Source organism: Microcaecilia unicolor, chromosome 11 (assembly GCF_901765095.1).
Source record: "Microcaecilia unicolor chromosome 11, aMicUni1.1, whole genome shotgun sequence".
NCBI lineage: Eukaryota > Metazoa > Chordata > Amphibia > Gymnophiona > Siphonopidae > Microcaecilia > Microcaecilia unicolor.
Genome location: NC_044041.1, coordinates 59770691 through 59791314, shown reverse-complemented (window position 1 = coordinate 59791314; position 20624 = coordinate 59770691). Strand labels below are relative to the sequence as shown.

Below are 20624 nucleotides of genomic sequence, written 5' to 3'. Positions count from 1 at the left end.
GAGAGACGAGACGCTACTCTGATCCCCGCTTGATTTTGTTTTGAATACTGTACAACGCTCTCACATTAGAAAGAGATATACACATTCCCTCCCCATTTGGATAGTATATAAGATCAGCATACAGTGAGAAGATTTATGGAAGGCAACATTTTTTTTTTGTTTTTGCCATGCTGCTGTACTTTATCATATTTCTTTTCCTGTTTAGGACCAATTCAACAGCCCTGCCCAACCTATAGCACCAATCACAAAATCAGACTCCAATCTGTAATATACTCACAGCCTAAAGGATGAGAAACTATTTTCAGCATTACAACTAGAGTTGTCAAAACAGCAACTTGGTGGCTAGCTCTCCTCCACCCTTCTGTGTTTAAGCAGCCATAGCACAAGACTGCTAGGAAAAAAAGATGACGTGAGAAAAAGAAAAAAAAGCTATTGTTTTCAATCAAGCCTACAAAACTTTCAAAGCTAAACAAAATATTTAATATCTGAGGTTTCCTCTCCCACACATCTGACAGCTGTGCAGGGACGAATAGAGAATACTGTTGGTTGGGTCTTATGTCAGGGGTGGGAAACCACAGTCCTCGAGGGCCACAACCCAGTCGTGTTTTCAAGATTTCTACAATGAATATGCATGAGATCTATTTGAATACAATGGAAGCAGTACATGCAAATCAATCTCAAGTATATCATTGTGAAAATCTTGAAAACCCGACTGGGTTGTGGCCTTTGAGGTCCAATGCTGCCCACCTTTGTTTTATAGTATACTCACATAGAACTTGAGCAGGGCACCTTCCGAGTTGCAGCACCAGGACCTCCTGCCAAGATATTCATGGGCTGTGTTCAGAAGCATAAGGGAAGAGGGCAGCATGGGGGTATCAGGACCCACTACAAGAAATGAATAAACAGCTAGGCATTTGTATGCAGAGATGGAAAAGCAACAGGGACAGACAGGGTTGCCATGGAAGCCCAGAAAGAAAACTGGTGAAAAATGGCCTGACCAAAAACAGACTGCGATTAGCACTTTAACAAACTAAGTATTCAAAAAACAGAGTGGGACTTACCAGTGTTAATCCCCAGGCAAATATTAGCCAGTGAATCTTTATATTTGTGTCTAAATCAGTACATTCTAGGAATGCATGTAACAAGATTTGCTCAGGACCAAGGAAGAACACAGATAAATACTCTGAAGCCCTGGTATGTAGCCCATTGCTCAAAATAGCACTGGAATGAGAACAAGGGAGGGGTTTGTCTCACCTGCTTCCCCATCACTAAGGAGCCGCTGCTGGCATAGAGATCGGAAGGTGTCCTCTTCATGCTGAATGACCCTATGCAAGATGATCCAAGGAAGCACAGAGGATACAGAGGGCTCCTTGGTGTCTTCCAGGATTGCCATGCTGCAGTCAATTATCTGCCATATAAAGATCAGCATATCTGTTACAGCTACTGCTTTTCAGTTATGTGCCAAAAACATGGTAAAAAAATGCAAAACATAACTGCTTGAAGGAAGTTAAATCTGCATTCTTGGCTCATTAGAGGAGAGCAAAAGCAGAAGCAGCATTGATGCATTACCTGTATGAGGTTGTTGGTGAGACGGATTAAGCTTGGTGTAGTGTTTGACTCTTTTAAAATGTCACTGTTTGCAGACAGAGAACAATCAATGCCAGTGAGGAGCTGCGTTACTGTAGCAACCCACTCCTCCTTGGCCACGGCTGCTGTCAGGTTCATCATTTGCTGAACAGCTTCATTTAAGGCCACTTCAGAGCACTCAAAACACTGCCTGTAATCCTTCAACTTCAACAGAGAATCCTGGGAAATAGGAACAGAATGTGTGTGAATGTGTAAACAACTCACAGTGCTGTCATATAGCACAAGAGCCAAACACAACATAGAGCTACAGACAAGCTGTCCATGAAATCTGAACAGTAATGATAATTCAGATTTCAATACTTGGATCCTAACCTGTAATAGCAGAAGTTGTGCTGGTCTCTCTGGAATGGATGTCACAAACTCCAGATGTTTAGCACGACCATAAACACCAATGCACAAGGTTGGACATAGTAGGTTAACTACAGCGTGATAATCCCCAGTATCATGTAGCCGCTGAATCTCCTCCAACGACTGGCAGCGCTCCAGAGACTTCAAGTTCTTCTCAATCTGTAAGATACATGACACGCAGTCAGACCTATGGTTCCTGTCTTCATCTTATCACTTCTAGACATTAACAACATGCAGCAACAGCCAAGCTCATCCCGAGTGCTGTGTTTCTGGATTGAAAACAAACACATTCCATTTATTTCCTGTAAATATAAACTCTAGAATTTCCCGTTCCATTTCCTGCATCCCTTAAACATGAAATAAATGGAGAAGAGGTCCAATCTCATTATTTTAAATAAAAGACACAATGGACAAAAAAACAAATTACAATTCAGTAAAATACAAATCTCAAACACAGGAACATTAATACATCTAACCCAAGCTATTTTCAACATAGCTAAAACCACACCACAGTAATATATATATATATATATATTTTTTTTTTTTTTAAACAAAACCCAGACGTAATTAACGTATCATAATTCACAATAACGGCTTAATAAGCTCTCATTAAACACAATTTTTTTAATAGGAATGGTTTAACAAGTAACTGAAACTCTGCATAATCTTCCTTTAAACCAGCTTTCCTAGGTAAGGAGTTCCAAAAGGTCAGAGTAAAACCAGTAAAAGCCCAGGTCCTCAGTTTCATTCCTACCCTTAACCTTTCCTTTAAGGAAGCTAGATCAGAGCCTCTCAAGGCTTTGAAAGTCGGGTATAAGATCTTAAACTAGTCCTTAACAGAAACAAGGCGCCAAACTGAACAAATTAAGACTGGATTTCTATTTTCTCTATATTTACAGCCGGCTGCACTATGTGGGTAATTCTAGAACTGGGTGCCCCTAAGGCCACTTGGTAGGAGCCCATTCTATACTGGAACCTAAGCACATGGGTTCTGATCCAGAATACGAGCATAACCTGGTATCAGCATATCTAACATCTAGGCACCCACACTTAGGCCACTAAGCTGGTTCAAGTGTGGGCTCCTAGAATGCAGCAGAATACCGTAAGTATTGTTACACACCTATATGGGAGCCCTGCCTATGTCCCTCCCATGTCCCTCCCTGTGTTTGCCCCCCTTGCAAATATGCACTATGCACAAAAACAATTTAGACAGAACACTGGCATTTATGTTTAAATCTTTTTATTGTATTTTCAAAAAACTTAAGAATAATGTTGTTGCAGGCCCAAAGATACACCAAACAAACCATAAGTACATAAGTTTTGCCATATAGGGAAAGACCAAAGGTCCATCAAGCCCAGCATCCTGTTTCCAACAGTGGCCAATATCATAATGCAACAATAAACCATCAAAATTGCAGTCAACAAAAAATCCCCCTCCCCTAAACCCATCCCGATCCTCCACCCTGAAATCCCCAATATGCCAATGGCAAGCACTATCAGAAGAGTCTTTAATACACCCCTTTAAAACCTGCCCTTCCCCTCTCCCTCTCAAATCATGACACCGAGCACATTATCAACAGTTCTTGAGAATCAAAAACACTAATGCCGAGACCCTAACAGTCACATAAGATATCAAACACTATAAATTAGAAGGGACCTGGATTCTTAAAGTCCCCTCTACACAGAACACTAGCAAACATACATTATGTCATTACTCTAAACATTTACGTGCATAACACACATGTAAACGTGAGCACCTAGTCTATTTGGTCCACAGTGGTCAGCATTTTTTTTTTAAAATATATACCCAGATATTCAGCTCAGGGCTATATCTGGATACCGATGCTGAATATCCTGGTATAAAGCAGCCATGGCACTCATCCAGGTACTGGCATTATATATTTATTTATTTCCCACATTTGATATACAAAAGACAAGAAGCAGATCTTGATGAAGAGAATGCAGTCTTTAATAGATCATACTGATCGCCAGGAACATACACATATTGGTGGAGTGTTCAGATTTGCACCAACTAGTACCTTAAGCCCTTGATGCAGCCAGTACACTTGGCGAAACATGGCCATGACACTCAACTGAATGTGAACCCTGGGAGCATCAGTATGATCTATTAAGGCCTGCATTTTCTTCATCAAGGTCTGCTTCTTGTCTTTTGTTCCACGGTGAATATTGTGACCGATTGCCTTCTTGTTTTCTTACATAAAGCTCTGTCTACACAGTGTCACTACAACATAACAATCAGTATTGTCACTAAAAAATAGTACCATTTCCTGATCCCACTCTCTCCCTCCAGACCAAAAAAAAAAAAAACCTCCACTGTGACCACGATGGACTATGCCGTCCTAATGTCTCAAGTAAGCACTAGCATGCTGTCTTACACAGGCCATTCACAAAATATAATAAGTTCAGCCAGCAGCTTCAGAAAAGAATCCTCTAGGCAGTAAAGCAACTGAAGCAAGACTCAGCAAAACATCATACCTCCTCCAGAGAGATAGAGCAATCAATGTGCAAATTGGGAAGCCTGATCAAGAGCCTGTTCTCACTGCCAGCCTGGCCCTGGGAGGTTGCAAAGCTCTGCAGCATCTCTGTGCAGATGTCATAGTTTTCCAGCGCCTGCTCCATGTCTCCCTGCAAAAGAGCAACAAGCTGAATGGGAAGGGCATAGTAAGGAACAGCAACTCCTAAGCAATCATACTCAAGCTTAGATCAAACAGCACACAGTAATAGGGGGGATGGGGTAGATATCTAGCAAGTGACTATCTGGAGAAGAGAGAACAAACAAGGATGATGACAGGCTTAGACTCGACTCTAAATTCCAATGGTTGGTCAGAATCGGGGGGCAGTCAGGAGGTCCCTTTCTGAAGGAGCCCAAGGTGACTGCTGATGTTTTGCTATATTAGAGAGGTCATCTAGGGCCCAATAAGCTGACAGTTAAGTTATCCCAGGAAAGAATAACGATGAGATGAAAAATGGATGTTCTGATGGACAGAGGTATTGTGAGACATGGCACAGGGACAGACTTGTGAAAAGCTGGACATGTTTCCCATCCTTGAACCTGTTTTTGTTCATATTTTTTTATTTTCATGCTAGATTTCTAAACAATTTTGGAACACTGAGCAAAAACGGGTTAAGAGGAAATGCTCCCTTCCACTGTGGGTGTCTTGGTTGAGGGATGCATGCTCTGGTGTCTGCCATGGTTTGTCTGTTGGAGGTGATTTGTCTTGATTGGTCCTGTTAAAGCCAGCCCAGAGACTTGGGGGTTTATCTGCCTTGCCCTTGGGCTAGCTCTGTGTTGAGTCTTTGTTTCCTGACTTGAGTCTTGCCCAGTTCCTACTGTGATGGGACTGCTGCCCCAGGTTTTATCTGGATTCCTGTCTTGCATTGCCTTTCATGCTCTTGCATGCTTGTTTCATTGGGATTGTCATTTTGGGCACTTGCTGAGGTAAGTGCTGTTTTTAACTTACTCATATTATCTAGGCTAGTGCTGACTAAAAACTGACCTTTAACTAGCTCTCTATTAGAATCACTAGTCCTGGATAAGACACTATCTTTCTTTTTATAACCTCACATAGAAGAGATCAAGGGGGAAAGAATGTACAAGAGATCTCTTGATGGCTAATGTTGAAGAGCTTCTAGTTCTACTCTTCCTCTCTCTCCAACCGAAGTAACATGGTACTTTGGCATTCTGATTGGACACCATCATGTCCATTGCTGGTCGTTCCCAGTATCTTGTGATTATGGCAAAAACTTTCTCTGACAACTCCCATTCTCTTGGATCCAACATGTGTCTATTGAGGAACTTGGCTTGCACATTTTTAATCCTCACTATACACACTACCAATAATTTCTCAAGATGCCTCTCCACCCAACAAAAGAGAGTAGCTTCTTTCTCAATTGCAGTACTCTTCATCCCTCCTTGTCAACTGACATAAGCAACTGCCATTGCATTTGTCAAAAAAATCCTGATTATGTTGCCTCGTAATAAAGTTTGGAAAGCTACTAATACCTTTCAGATTGCTGGAATCTCCAAATGATTGATGGACCATGACATCTAGACTGCTTTCCAACATCCATGGGCTACTTCTGATTTTGACAGTCAGTTCTGCAACCACTGAGACTTGTGTCCATAGTCAGAATTATCCAACTGGAAACTTCCAAAGAGACTTCTTTCAACATGTTGCATGAGATCAAACACCACAAATGACTGGCCTTTGCCTTTCAACCAAAGTAAATAAAGACTGATGTTGAGGAGTCCACCTTGAAAGTACAGAGTACTGAAGGGGATCCATGTGTGCATGGGCATGCAGGACTAGATCTGGAATTGCTACTATGGTCCCCAGCATTTAATCCCACACTCAAGTGGCTTTCTGACTCAAAATAGCTTGAATCTGAGACTATAAGTTCTGAATTTTTTGAGTTGGCAAAAACATCTTCCCCTAACTTGTATCAAAATGAACTCCTAGGTTTCATCTTGCAAGTCCTTTAATGTCATGCTACTTTCCACTGGAATGGTCATCTTCTTGGTAACTGCAGTAACCAAGACATCCATCTTGGCAAATTAAATCAGGACGCAAGGGACATACATAGAGCTCTTTCTACCTGAAGTCTTGATTCCAGAGTATTTCACTCTGCCAAGAGCTAGGAGAATGTAACAAAGGGGGGGAAGGGGAGGCCTTAGAAGGCATATGAAAGAATTCCTAACAAAGAGTTAGGTATTATTAGGAAAGGAATGGAAAACAAAAATGAGGATGTTATAATGCCTTTGTATCGCTCCATGGTGCAACCGCACCTCGAATATTGTGTTCAATTCTGGTTGCAGTATCTCAAAAAAGATATAATGGAATTAGAAAAGGTGCAGAGAAGGGCGACGAAAATGATAAAGGAGATAGGACGACTTCCCTATGAGGAAAGGCTAAAGTGGCTACGGTTCTTCAGCTTGGAGAAAAGGCGGCTGAGGGGAGATATGATAGAGGTCTATAAAATAATGAGTGGAGTTGAACGGGTAGATGTGAAGCGTCTGTTCACGCTTTCCAAAAATACTAGGACTAGGGGGCATGCGATGAAGCTACAATGTAGTAAATTTAAAACAAGTCAGAGAAAATCTTTCTTCACTCAACATGTAATTAAACTCTGAAATTTGTTGCCATAGAATGTGGTAAAGGCAGTTAGCTTAGCGGAGTTTAAAAAAGGTTTGGACGGCTTCCTAAAGGAAAAGTCCATAGACCGTTATTAAATGGACTTGGGGAAAATCCACTATTTCTGGGATAAGCAGTATAAAATGTTTTGTACATTTTGAGATCTTGTCGGGTATTTGTGACCTGGATTGGCCACTGTTGGAAACAGGATGCTGGGCTTGATGGACCTTTGGTCTTTCCCAGTATGGCAATACTTATGTACTTATGAGTTTCTGCAGTGTGGATAAACTGAAAAACCCCAAATCAATCTGATCGACACTTATGTTGAATCTGAAGAATTAACAACCACTTTAGTTGAAAAACAAATCTCTAAATGGGCAGGATCAAGAAAAATATACAAATCATTTTCATATGTGACCAGACATTTATAAGGAAATTTCAAAAAGAATGTTCCTCCTACAGCCAAAATACGAGGCTTAAGCTGAAGGAAGGTTTTTCATCTTAATTGAGTTGATCTGACCACATCTGGAAACATTACTACTACTTGTACAAAAAAAGGCACACTCTTCTTCTGGAAATAAGCTTTTAACATCATCATCTTCGTTTCTACAGAATCCAAAGAAACCAACAAAGTGGCCCATTTAAAAATACAATCATGTGAGGCTTCCAGAAATGTAGTTAAATCTAAACTATCAGGTGAATCCAATTGATCAAATTCTTCTTCATAACTGACCTGTTTTACCGCTTTAGGAAGATAGTATAAATTTTTAGTAGCCATAGTATCAAAAGAAATTTGCAGCATTTCTCTAATATGCATTTAAACTCTAGAGATGAAAGATAGTGAGTCACAGGAAAATTCAACAAATGCAAATTACACACTGTAGAGGCATTTTCAAAGTTTTCCATTTGAAGGTGAATCAAAAGACTAACCTTAGCAGCCGCAGCTGCCACTGTTTGACAAGATGTAATTTGAGATTCAACCTTCTCCAAACTTTTAACCACTTGGGATATCTTAGAGTCCTGATCATTAAATTTTGCTACTGTTTCCTTGCTATATAAAAGATTGTCTCTTAAATTTCTGTCCATATTGGCAATAGCCTTATGGACATCTTTTAAAGATATTTCAATGGTCAAAGAAGATAAGCTTAAAGAATACGTAAACAGAGAACATTAGAGAGTACCTTTTCAGAAATTGCTCCTGCCACAACAATCATAGAAGAATTAAGAGCAGGATCCTTCATGAGAGCCACGCCCCCCCAAGTTTGAACTGATTCTTCACCCAGAACAGGCTGTAGGGTTGGACCCTCCAGAAGATAGGGAGACGTTCAGAAAGGAGAGAACACCAGCATCTTTGATGGTTGGAGATACAAATTCATGGGTCCCTTAACAACTGTGGCCTCTGGAGCCCTCTTCTTACCACCTTTCCGCTCCCCATTGGAATGGAGCAGAGTGATATGCTCCATGTTCCTCAATTGCTCCAAAAAAGTGAGACCTGCCCCTTTGGTAATGCTCCATCGGGCATGCGGCTGTGTTCAGCAGCAGGGCAGCCTTATATTGACAGAAAAAACGGGGGGCTTCCACCAGCAGCCTACTGATGTCCAATCCAATGCCTGCTGATTAAAATCAGCGGTGTCTCTCATCTGGCTCTGAGAGTTCCGTGGTAGGGTAGCCTTATATGCTTAACAAACAAACACTTTAGAGGTTTCTGAGCTCTGGGACAGCAGACCAAGTCTAGCAATACTTGGTGCAGTCACCATTGATTGGAATAATCCTGTTTGTCCAAGGAGAAAAGGGAATCAATCATAGGCCCCTCCCCCTAAGTTCTTTAAATGTGATAAAAGGGCATTATTTTGAAGTTTTCCCCTCATGTATGAATCCTGAGCAATAAGAATAAATGAACATTCTAGCAGAGGAGTAGAGAGACATGCAAGTTTGGGCGGGCCTGAGTCCAAAGTGGGTGGGCACAAGAACCCCCCCCCCCCCCCCCGCCCGCCTGACATCTCTTTCTTCCCTCCTCTCAGGTGATCACGGGTCTCTTAAATGCACTCCCTCAATCTCCTCAGTACCTTTTATGCCCTTTAGTTCTTCACTGGCAGCATCTGACACTACTTCCTGGTACTGCAAACAGGAAGCTGCATTGGAGGGAAGGCTTGGGGCTATCGTGAGCAGCAAGTATGAGTTGCTGCTTGCTACTGGTGAAGAACTGAAGGATTTTAAAAGGTACTGGGGACAGGTGAGGGAGTGCAATTAAAGAGACCCCTGATTGTCTGTGAGGAAAGGAAGTTAGAGATGCCAGAAGTCTTCATCTGACAAGGCTTGGGGATCCCCACCAGTAATATCATAGCTGTGCTGCTGATGGGTGGGCCTGAGTTCAAAGTGGATGGGGCCTGTGCCCACCCAGGCCCACCTGTGGCTATGTCACTGCATTCTGGAACTAACCTGCAGAGCGAGGAACCGAGCCTTCAGCCAGTACACGCGCACCACAAACTCCAGCCAGCCCTCCTCAAATAGATCCCGCTGGGATGTTGTGAAGCACAACTGCAAGAGGTCACCAAGGAAATGAATCCCTGGAAAATCAGGCCCAAAGCGTCCCAACACAGAACCAGCAGGGCAAGGCCGAGGGGAAACTGCAGAGAAATAGAAACAGCTGAGGAGAAATCATAGAAGTTTAAGGACACTGAACCCGAAAACCCAAGCTCAGGTGCCAGCAACTCTTCTCCAAGTCCTACATGAGAAAAGCACAAACAGGCAGTAAGAACCTGAAACTCATGGAACCCTGTTAAAGGATTCTCCTAATATAGTGGTTCTCAACCCAATTCTCATGACACACTCAGCCAGTCACGTTTTCAGGATATCTGCAAAGAATATATACAAGATCAATTTGTGAGAACTGTCTCCTTTGCATGCAAATTAATCCCATATGTATTCATTGTTAATATCCTGAAAACCTAATTGGCTGGGTCTGTCCAGAGGACTGAGTTGAGAACCTCTGTCCTAATGGGAACATCTCTGAACTTCTGTTTATGTAACCATGAGGGGAACACCTGCTAGTCATTAGGCACAAAGCAGAAGCACTTTCATCACCTTAAAGCTTTTCATTTCATTCCTATATTAATGCTTTTCTCTTCAAATACATTCCCAGCTTTTCATAGTGTCCTTGCCAGACCAATCCAGATTCAGTATTTGTGGATTATGCCTGTCTGCTGGTTGACGAGCATAATCCGCAAGTATTTGGACTGATCTAATGGGACTTGAGGAAAGAAAATTATCAGGTAAGACAATTTTTCCATGTCTCCACATCTAAAAGTTCTTCTATCCATTTGAAAAATGAGCCTATATCTATCAAACTGGACTTACCAAAACAATCAACTATGGAGACTGTATAGGCCAAAAGGTTTTTTATTTGCTATGTTATTATTGTATTCTGATGGCCTGGTTGTAGTACACAGAAACCAAAAACAGATTTATATGTTTTGCTATGATCAGCACTCTGACTATAGCAATTGTTATCAGATCTTAACAAAGCATATTACTGTTTGTGATCTTTATTCCATGCAGCATGGCTGCTGACACAGGCTAACCTCAACATTGCTCTCGCAAACTGACCCTGGCATAGGGGCTGACGTTTATTCCTGACATGGTCTATGCAAAGTAATTCATTAGAATTAATTTTTCCAAATCACAGGATTTTACTATATGGATAAAAACAAACATTTAACATCTTGCGGTGGGCGGAATGGCATTTGCGCTTGCGCAGTGGGAGAACAGTGTGCACTCAAAGTTATATATACCTTTTTCAAGCTCCGGACCGGGCAACGTGGAATGCTTTATCCACTGTACCTTAGTATAACTCAGTTTGACCATCCATTGAAAAGTACGAGTGAAATCAAATATAAACACACACTGGGGAAGCAGTGCTTCATGCTGGGTGAAGACAACGCTGAGGTCCCATGACACTGGTGGAGATCGGACAGGGGGTTTTGTCAACATCAAACCTCTCATGAATCAAACTAGAGGGTGTCCAGAGACTGGATTACTCTCTACACAATGATGATAAGCACTAACTACACTGAGGTGAACCCTTACAGAGTTGGTCTTGAAACCAGACTGGGAGAGGTGTAGAATGTATTCAAGCAGGGTCTGGGTAGGACAGGAAATGGAATCTAGGGCCTTGCCCTCACACCAGACGGAAAACCTCCTGCATTTGAAAGAGTAACATCTCTTAGTGAAATCTTTCCTGGAAGCCAGCAAGACTCTGGAGGCACCCTCAAGAAGATGCAAGGAAGCAAATACTAAGCCCTCAACATCCAGGGTTGGAAAACACTCCAATCTCCAAGGTTCTTCCGAGGATACCTCCTGAAGAGGGAACTAGATCTGTCAGGGCCAATATGGCACAATCAACATCATGGTTCCTCTGCCTTGCTTGAGTTTCAGCAAAGCTTCTCCACAAGAGGTATGGGAGGAAATGTATAAAGGAGACCGTTCCCCCAGTGGAGGAGGAAGGCATCTGTAATGGAAGTGAATTTTAAAGATTGTTTTTCAGCTCTGTCTTTGACCGAAAGTAACTTTTCTTGTAAATACAAAAATAAGTTGGAGTGCAGAAGATAAGACACAGCTCTAACTAATTTGGTATGCAAAGAGGAGGATGGTTCTTGTTTCCAGGTCCAGCCTGGCCACCTGGAGTTGGAAATCATGTGACCACATTCCCACAATATGGCTTGTTTACCTAAACAGAGAAGCATTCTGTAATTTTCCTTATACAGCTAATCATTGTATATGTCTTAACCATTGTATATACCTTAACCATTGTAGAATTTAGCTTCACTAATAAAGGTCTTATTTACTTGATACAAATCCAAAAGAATCCACAGTAATTATTGGGTAGTCTGTGTCAGTGAGGCAGGCTATAAATCCATAACAGTTCAGCATCCGAAGCTAGTCTGTCATTGGCCTGGAGCCTGAAAGAGTACTGGGGATCTTTGTGATTGAACTGAGTGGCAAAAGGATCCACCGAGGGGGTGTCCCACACTCAAAAGATCTCACGGGCAACACCCATGCTGAGAGACCATTCCTGCGGTTGCATAACCATGCTCAGTCTGTCGACCAGGCTGTTGGATTTGCCTGCCAGATAAGTGGCCTTGAAAAGCATCCCATGCTGGAGCGCCCACTGCCACATCCAGATGACCTCCCGACACAGAATGCGTGATCCGGTGCCCCCTTGACTGTTGGTGTAGTACATCGCAACCTGATTGTCCGTTTGAAAGCTTTTAGGACATTCCAGATTGCCTGAAGCTCCAGAAGGTTGATGTGAAGATCCGTCTCCTGAACTTATCAAGCACCCTGAGTGTAAAACCCATCTAAATGAGCTCCCCACCCTGGTGGGATGCATCCGTTGTCAGCACCTTCTGGGGCTGAGGAATTTGGAATGGGCATCCGAGAGTCAAACTGGATCAAATTGCCCACCAGAGCAGAGACTGAACCAGCTGTGGCAACACTCAGATGACATCTGCTAAGTTCCTGGTGGCCTGACACCACTGGGAAGCTAGGGTCCACTAGGCACAAGACATGCCAAGGGTGTCACTTGGATGGTGGAGGCCATGTGGCCTAATAACCTCAACATCTGCTGAGCTGTGACCTGAACTTGAGTGGCAAGAGCGACAAGAGTGTCCGCCCTTGGCGCAGGGAGAAAAGCTCGGGCCCACTGTGTATCTAGCAGGGCTCCAATGAACTCCAATTGTTGGAGAGGGTGTAAATGGGACTTGGGATACTTTAAAACAAGCCCTAGGAGCTCTAACACCCCAACAGTTCTCCACATGGACTCCTGAGCATCGTCCCTCAAAATGCTCTTCACCAGACAATCGTCCAGATAGGGGAACACATGGACTCCCAGTCTGCGTAGTGATGCTGTGACTACTGCTAGACATTTGGTAAAGACCCTGGAAGATGACACAAGGTCAAAAGGCAACAAATGATACTGGAAGTGATGTGCCCCCAGCCGAAATCAAAGATACTTCCTGTGACCTGAAGTATCCGGACGTGAGTGTAAGCATCCTTCAAGTCCAGAGAGCATAGCTGATCTTTTTCCTGAATCATGAGAAGAACGGAGCCTAGGGAAACCATCCTGAATTTTTCTTTGACCAGGAATTTGTTCACTGCCCTGAGGTCTAGGATGGGATGCATCCACGCTATCTTCTTTTGCACAAGGAAGTACCTGGAATAGAATTCCTTCCCTTCCTCTACTGGTGGAACGGGTTCAACCGCATGGGCTCTTAGAACGGTGGAGAGTTCCTCTGCAAGTACACACTTGTGCTGAGAGCTGAAGTTACTTGCTCTTGGAGGGCAATCTGATGGACTCTGTTGCCAAGGCAGGGTACAACCAAGGACTATTTGAAGAACCCACCAGTTGGAGGTCACAAGGGGCCATCTTTCTTGAAAAAACTTCAGCTTCCCCCCCACCAGCAGGTTGTCCGGCACGGTCACTTTTACTTCAGCTATGCTCTGCAGGAGCCAGCCAAAACCCCGTCTCCAGTTTTGACTGAGGAGCCATCAGGGTTTTAGGAACACACTGCTGACAGGAACGAGTATGCTGGGGCTGAGCCTGCTGAGGCTGGCGAGAAGAAGGAACACACCTACACCTCTGCGAGTAGTAGGGACCTCTCTTCGACTTGCCCAAAAACCTTCTAGAGGCGGTGGCAGTTGCAGATGGCGTCCAGCAGGAGAGAGTGTCGATGGTGTCAGTAAGTTTCTTCATGAGGTCAGCGACTTCCTCTACCTTCTTTCCAAAAATGCTATCACCCACCCCCAGCATGCGGCAACCACAAACTTCTGCTGGACTGCTGGGTCCAAGTCAGAGACATGCAGCCAGGAGAGTCTGTGCATCGCTATACTTTGAGCAGGGATCCTGGACGCCACATCACAAGTAGCATAGGTGCGCCTGGCCAAGAACTTACGACAAGCCTTCTGCTGCTTGACCAACTTGTGAAGCGACTCGGCCTGCTCCGGTAGGAGAGAGTCTGCCAAATCAGACAGTCATACTACGCACCAAGGACCACAAGTACAGGCTCATGTAGAACTGGTACGATTAGATACAGGAGATGAGCACAGAGACCCGATACATCTTACGCCCAAAAGAATCCAGGGTTCTAGTTTCTCTGCCAGGGGGTGCTGAAGCATAGTCCCTAGAGATCCTGGCTCTTTTGGAAATGATGAGGCATTGGGGCTCATAAAAACCAAATCCAGTACAGGATGGCAATCTTTTTAGGGAGGACACGGACCGACAGAGGGAACTCCCAGTTCTTTATTTGAATGTTCTGCAAGATCTCATGAAGCAGGACCGTCATAGACTTTCTAGAAGGAGACTCGTAGTCTAGGACCTCGAACATCTTAGCCCTGGCTTCGTCATCCACTTCCAAAGGAATGGGAATAGCAGCCGCCATCTCCTTTACAAAAGATGGGAAGGAAAGACTCTCCAGTGGAGACTTTCTTCTTTCCTGTGGAGGGAAGGGATCTGATGAGAAGTACCATGGATACTCATCAGACTCCCATGAGTGCTCCTTATCGGTGTCAGTGAGAAACTCCTCACTGGAGGGCCAAGAACGAGACTGCCTCAAGGAGGAACTATGTCCTCAAGAAGGGCTTGAGGTGTCGGCTCAAGCCTAGACTCTGGTGAAACTTCCTCCACTGGCGTTGAAGGGGTACAGACAAGGGCGGCAGTCAATGCTGAAGCTGAAAGGAGCACCGATGTCGGAGACCTCACCGCAGGTTTTTGGCCATGTGGGGCAGCAGCAAGAGGAATGGCAGGTGCAAGCAAACCAGATGCCGATGCACTCTGATGTGTAAGCCCAGCCAAAAGCTCAGGGAGCATGGCCTGGATGTGCTCAATGAGAGCAGACCGAGAAAGGCTAGGGCATCGGATGTCAGTGTAGAGACAAGCTGCTGAATAGTTGGCATGTCTTGTATGGAGGGGGAGCAGTCCTCCTGGTGCAGATGCTTCTCAGGTAACGAGTGTTCCCTCAGTGCCCTAAATCTCCCAGCACAGTGCATCAAGGGCAATCAATGCCTATGCTTCTTGAGCTTCCCCCGATGCCCGGCATCGAGGTTTCTCGGTGCCGACAAGGATATCAAATCCTTCACGTTGCCTCGGGGTTGGGTCTGATTCTGACAGGTCCTGAGGTCCCTGCACAGCAGCCGACGCTCACAGTGTCTACGGGCCCAGCAGCCATGCGAACCAATGCACCTGATGCCGATGCCAACATCAAGACTATGGACTTGGCTCCAAAATGTTTCTCTCATTGAGCCTCTCTGGCAAACTGGTTTTTTTTCTTCATACAAAGAACACAGAAGGATAATGCTCAGGCCCCAAACACTGAAGACATCAAGAATGGGTGTCCTTGCCAGAGAGGGGTGAACAAACATGTGGATAAAGGTGAGCTGGTTGAAATCGTGTATCTGGATTTTCAAAAGGCATTTGACAAAATACCTCATAACATAACATAGTAACATAGTAAATGAAAGACTCCTGGGGAAATTAGAGAGTCATGGGATAGGAGGTAACGTCCTGTGATTAACAACCGATTAAAAGATAGAAAACAGAGAGTAAGGTTAAATGGTCAGTATTCTCAATGGAGAAGGGTAAATAGTGGGGTTCTCCAGGGGTAATTAAATTTGCTGATGCCACAAAGTTATTCTAAGTTGTTAAATCACAAGAGGATTATGAAAAATTGCAAGAGGACCTTATGAGACTGGGAGACCGATCATCCAAATGGCAGATGATGTTTAATGTGAGCAAGTGCAAAGTGATGCAAGTAGGAAAGAGGAACCCAAACTATAGCTACATGATGTAAGGTTCCATATTAGCAGACACCAACCAGGAAAAGGATCTAGGTGATCATACTTTGAAACCCTATGCTTAGTGTACAGCAGCAGCTAAGAAAGCAAACAGAATGTTAGGTATTATTAGGAAAGGAATGAAAAACAAAAATAAGAATGTTATAATGCCTTTATATCACTCCATGGTGCAACTACATCTCGAATACTGTGTGCAACTCTGGTCACCGCATCTCAAAAAAGATACACTGGAATTAGAAAAGGTACAGAGAAGGATGACAAAAATGATAAAGCAGATGGGATGACTTCCCTATGAGGAAAGGCTAAAGCGGATAGGGCTCTTCAGCTTGGAGAAGAGATAGTTGAATGAAGATATGATAGAGGTCTATAAAATAATGAGTAGAATGGAATGCGTACATGTGAATTGCTTGTTCACTCTTTCCACAAATACTAGGACTAGGGGGCATAAAATGAAGCTATTAAGTAGCAAATTTAAAACAAATTGGAGAAAATATTTCTTCACTCAACATGTAATTAAACTCTGGAATTTGCTGCCTGAGAATATGGTAAAAGCAGTTAGTTTAGCAGGGTTTTAAAAAGGTTTGGATAACGTCCTCAAAGAAAAGTCCATAAGCCATTATTAAAATGGACTTGGGGAAAATTCACTGCTTATTTCTAGGATAAGCAGCATAAAATGTATTGTACTGTTTTGGGATCTTGCCAGGTACTTGTAACCTGGATTGGCCATTGTTAGAAACAGGATACTGGGCTTGATGGACCTTTGGTCTGTCCCAGTACGGCAACACTTATGTTTATATGAATACCTTCAATGACATGGAAGGAAAAACAGCTGTGGTCAAATCAAAAGATTCAATGGTGGCGAAAAAAGGGCAAAACAGCAGAAAAAAGGAGGAAAGCCCGACCAAAGCTCAGGCCTAAGTGTGGCCTACTGAGTGTGGTAAAAACAAAGGAAACTTAAAAAATGGCAAAAATAACCTAAACAGTAAGGGAAAAGGAACCCGGAAAAAGAACAGGGCAAAAAGAACTGGGAAGGCACAAGAAAATTGCTCTCAAAGTTATCCCAAACCAGCTGTGAGGAGCTGTAAAAAAAAAAAAAAAGACATCCTCTCCTCACGTGGAAAAAAGAGAACTGCGGATACCATGCTCTCAAGGCAGGCAGGAAGGCACTCATGCATATGCAGTGGGAGTGTGATGCACCCTCTTAACTTTATATATAGCTGTGTCAGGCTCCAGACAGGGCAACACAGACTATGTTACTCACATGTGAAAATTATTGGCCTGCTTGTTCTCAGAGAAAAAACACTGGCCAAAGTGGCTGAATAAACACCACCTGCAGTGGTGAATTCAGTGCCACATCTAAATAGTGGCTGATGCTGACCATAGATTTTTCCCATGTTTAACCATCTAGCCATTGTGGCAACAGTCCAATGATGAAGACACAAGACGTGGCTCCTTACAGAACCCAGCACAAGTGCACCTGTGATTCTGTCACTGGCTCAATGCTGGCCAGACCTCAGGAGCAGAGGCTGGGCTCATGGCTATAACCAATATCTCACACACAACAGTGCTGAAATGGCAATGACTGGTGATCATTCAGGACATTTTTTGATCTTTTAAGATCACAGTATGTAAAATCATAGACCACAATGCAAAGTCCTGCTTTAGTAAACTTAGAAGTGCTTTACTCTGAAATCTTTCCACCGAAGCACACAGGCTAGGCAGGACACAGCTGCTCTCCTTACCTGTGGAACTCTTTCCCTTGGCTAGCAGCCACTGGTCCAGCTGCAGCTCCATGCAGGATAGGCACATCAGCATCATACCCTTGGGAGAAGAGATGCAAAGAATTCTTTTTGGTTATCTCCTCAGCTTTTATCAGTTTTTCTTCCCCCCTCTGTTCATCATTTTCTGAAGGGTCTTTTGGCCGCTATGGTTAGTGCCACGTACCAGGAGGACCAGATTATTACCTCCATCCTAGGCTTCATAAGAGGAAACTTTCACAGGCACTTACCTGGGTAAAATGACCTAACAAAAACTGCCCTCTTCAAGTGTGGCTTACTGTATATGCAGCTGCCACAACATGAATGCTACTTTGTGGTAAAAGAAGCATTCTCATGGGTGAGTCAAAGAAGAAAAACTGTGCAAATACATGAGATTTCTAAGAGTACATGTATTATTTTACCTCTGCTCAGCCATCTACATAAATTGCAGGTGAACAGTAAGCAGATGATTTTAACACACACACACATACTTTACCAAACCTTTTACTGTCTGGTGTGTTGAATATTTAGGGGGAGGTGGGGTAATTTTGATTGCTGTAGTTGTATAACAATCACGTTGACAATTACTGTGGCTTTGAATGTTTATTGTTTTATGTACAATCATCAATAAAATGTTTTAAACCAGGAGAACTCAAAGTCTGGACTGCAATCCACAATCCAGACCACGTCTGAACCTTAACTTGAAAAACACATCAACAAAATCTGTATTAACTGTATTACAAAACTGAGTTTTAGCCCACAAAATGAAATTCAAACTGAATTTAGGCCTAAAAAGTATAATTCACTGATGACAGGACAGAAAACCGGCAGATAAATACACAATATTTTTGACTTGGCTATATTTGGGTTGATGTAGCAGTCATGCGAGCCAGTGTTGCAGTTAAACACAATGTCAAAAAATATGTTTTACACAGTCAACAACCCAGAGATGGCCGCATCCATGCGCAGCATCAAAACATTGTCTCATAGACGAAACCTATGTTGAAAAATCTCACTTCTGTTACTGATACTAAGATGCTGTGGGTAGGTAGGCCAGTTAAAATTATGTATTGCAAACAACTTGGCAGTCGAAAAAGTGGACCACTTGACAAAAAATTGGAGCACCCCTGTTTTAAACTATCACACACACTTTACAGGTACTCATTTTCAAAGGATAACAACATTTGGTTCAATGTACACAAGCTAAAACAGTCAATGCACTTTGTGAATATTGAAACCTGCGATCCATATGACCAACTTTATTATCAGTTTTCTAGTTTTCTATAAAAAGAAACGGAGCAAAATTAGTACATCAATATCATTGTGTATGACAAGGAATGCTAGTGTCACCAGTGAGACACAAGAGATATAGACAGACAATATACATCATTACCTTGATATGTTGGTTGCTACAGTCCCTCAGTAGTGGGTTGGGCAGGTTGCTGCAATGTTTTCGCCAACTAGTGTACATACTGAGCACCACCTCAGCCAAGCCAGGAGGCCACTTCACCAGAAACTTCTGGCTAATAACCTTCAGGAACCGCATCATCAGCTCCAGGATACCACCATTATTTTGGTTGTCCAGCAGGAACTCATGAACATCCTGCTTTTCTGCAATGACAGAGAAAATAAAGATGGAAATGAGAGAGAATACAAGATCACAAGAAAACAGAAAATACATGCTATCCTCTTTCAACCTTTTAGGTTTCATGAGAATTTTATGGAATGTCCACCTCCTGGACTGCAAAACATTGTATGAACTCACATGAGAACATCATTCTTTTCTGTTCTACCAATGCATCGCTGAAAAGATCAGATTTGAAACAGTACAAATCAATGACGTGGAGAAGTCGAATGATTACAGCATCAGGCTGAAAACCAGGGAAGTTCAGATTCAAATTCTGTTTCTCCCACTCACACTCACTGTGACCTTGGGCAAGTGACTTCACCCTTTGTTGACTCAAGACCAACTTAGATTTTAAGCCCACTTGAACAAGGAATAATTTGTGTACCTGCTTGTAACTCACCTTCAGCTCAGAATTAGAAAAGGTATGTAATTAAATCTAAAATCCAAATCCCGGGATTTATTTTTGAAGGCCACCCAACCAGTCTGTTAGGGTATCCACAATGAATATGAATGAAATAAATCCGGTGTGGTAACATTGGGCATAAGGTCATATTAGAAAACACTCAATGAGGCTCATATATATTTAAGCTCTGTACCAATAATGGGATGAAAGCCTGGTGGCATTGAGGGATGGGAAAAAAAAAGTCCTCACCTGACTCCATAAAGGTAGTAGAACTAAACGACATTCTGTGAAGACCCAAGTGCTGGAAATCCTCCTGCTTGACCTCAGACTGTACTTCATCATTACTAAAAGGGTCATCATCTTCCTCTGGATCCAGCTTCCGAAGTCTGCAGAAGATTAAGAAATGTTGCAAAACCCCATTATAGACTGGAAGCTGCAAGTCACATCTGCTGAATAGCAAGGGAAAGGAGCAGTGTTATGAATCCCAATGAGGAAAGAACAAAAACACCCCAATCTACACAACACACAGTTTACTGCAAAAAAATATGGAACACCAAGAAGTCCCTTATTTTTAAAATTCATTTCAGCATCAAATAGAACAATTCCAGTGACACTAAATCTCCCATCCCCTGAACAGAACAATTTCAGCTGAAGCAGAAGAATTATTCTGTGCAAAGCCCAAGAGAAAGACTCTTTCCATAGTTTCAGCTGCCTTTTCATTTCCAACAGATCTACGCTGCATGAAATAACACAACAATGTATGACAAGGTTTCATCCTTATCACAATATGCAACTGTGCTGCAAATGGACTGCAGAGTCACTATACACATTAAATACAGAAC

The 20624-nt window shown here is 42.9% G+C and overlaps 1 protein-coding gene across 2 annotated transcripts in view; it reads right to left on the bottom strand.

The window, feature by feature from the left end:
• Window positions 1-20624, bottom strand: part of CABIN1 (calcineurin binding protein 1) — a 267407-nt gene that overhangs the window by 187488 nt on the left and 59295 nt on the right. For both annotated transcript variants that reach the window (XM_030218338.1, XM_030218339.1), the window contains exons 11-19: window positions 20032-20168; window positions 19146-19363; window positions 17738-17816; window positions 9588-9775; window positions 4492-4641; window positions 1960-2154; window positions 1570-1806; window positions 1255-1408; window positions 770-885 (exon numbers count right to left, since the gene is read on the bottom strand). In XM_030218338.1, coding sequence (XP_030074198.1) covers window positions 770-885; window positions 1255-1408; window positions 1570-1806; window positions 1960-2154; window positions 4492-4641; window positions 9588-9775; window positions 17738-17816; window positions 19146-19363; window positions 20032-20168 — 1474 coding nt within the window. The remainder of the gene's footprint in view (window positions 1-769; window positions 886-1254; window positions 1409-1569; window positions 1807-1959; window positions 2155-4491; window positions 4642-9587; window positions 9776-17737; window positions 17817-19145; window positions 19364-20031; window positions 20169-20624) is intronic.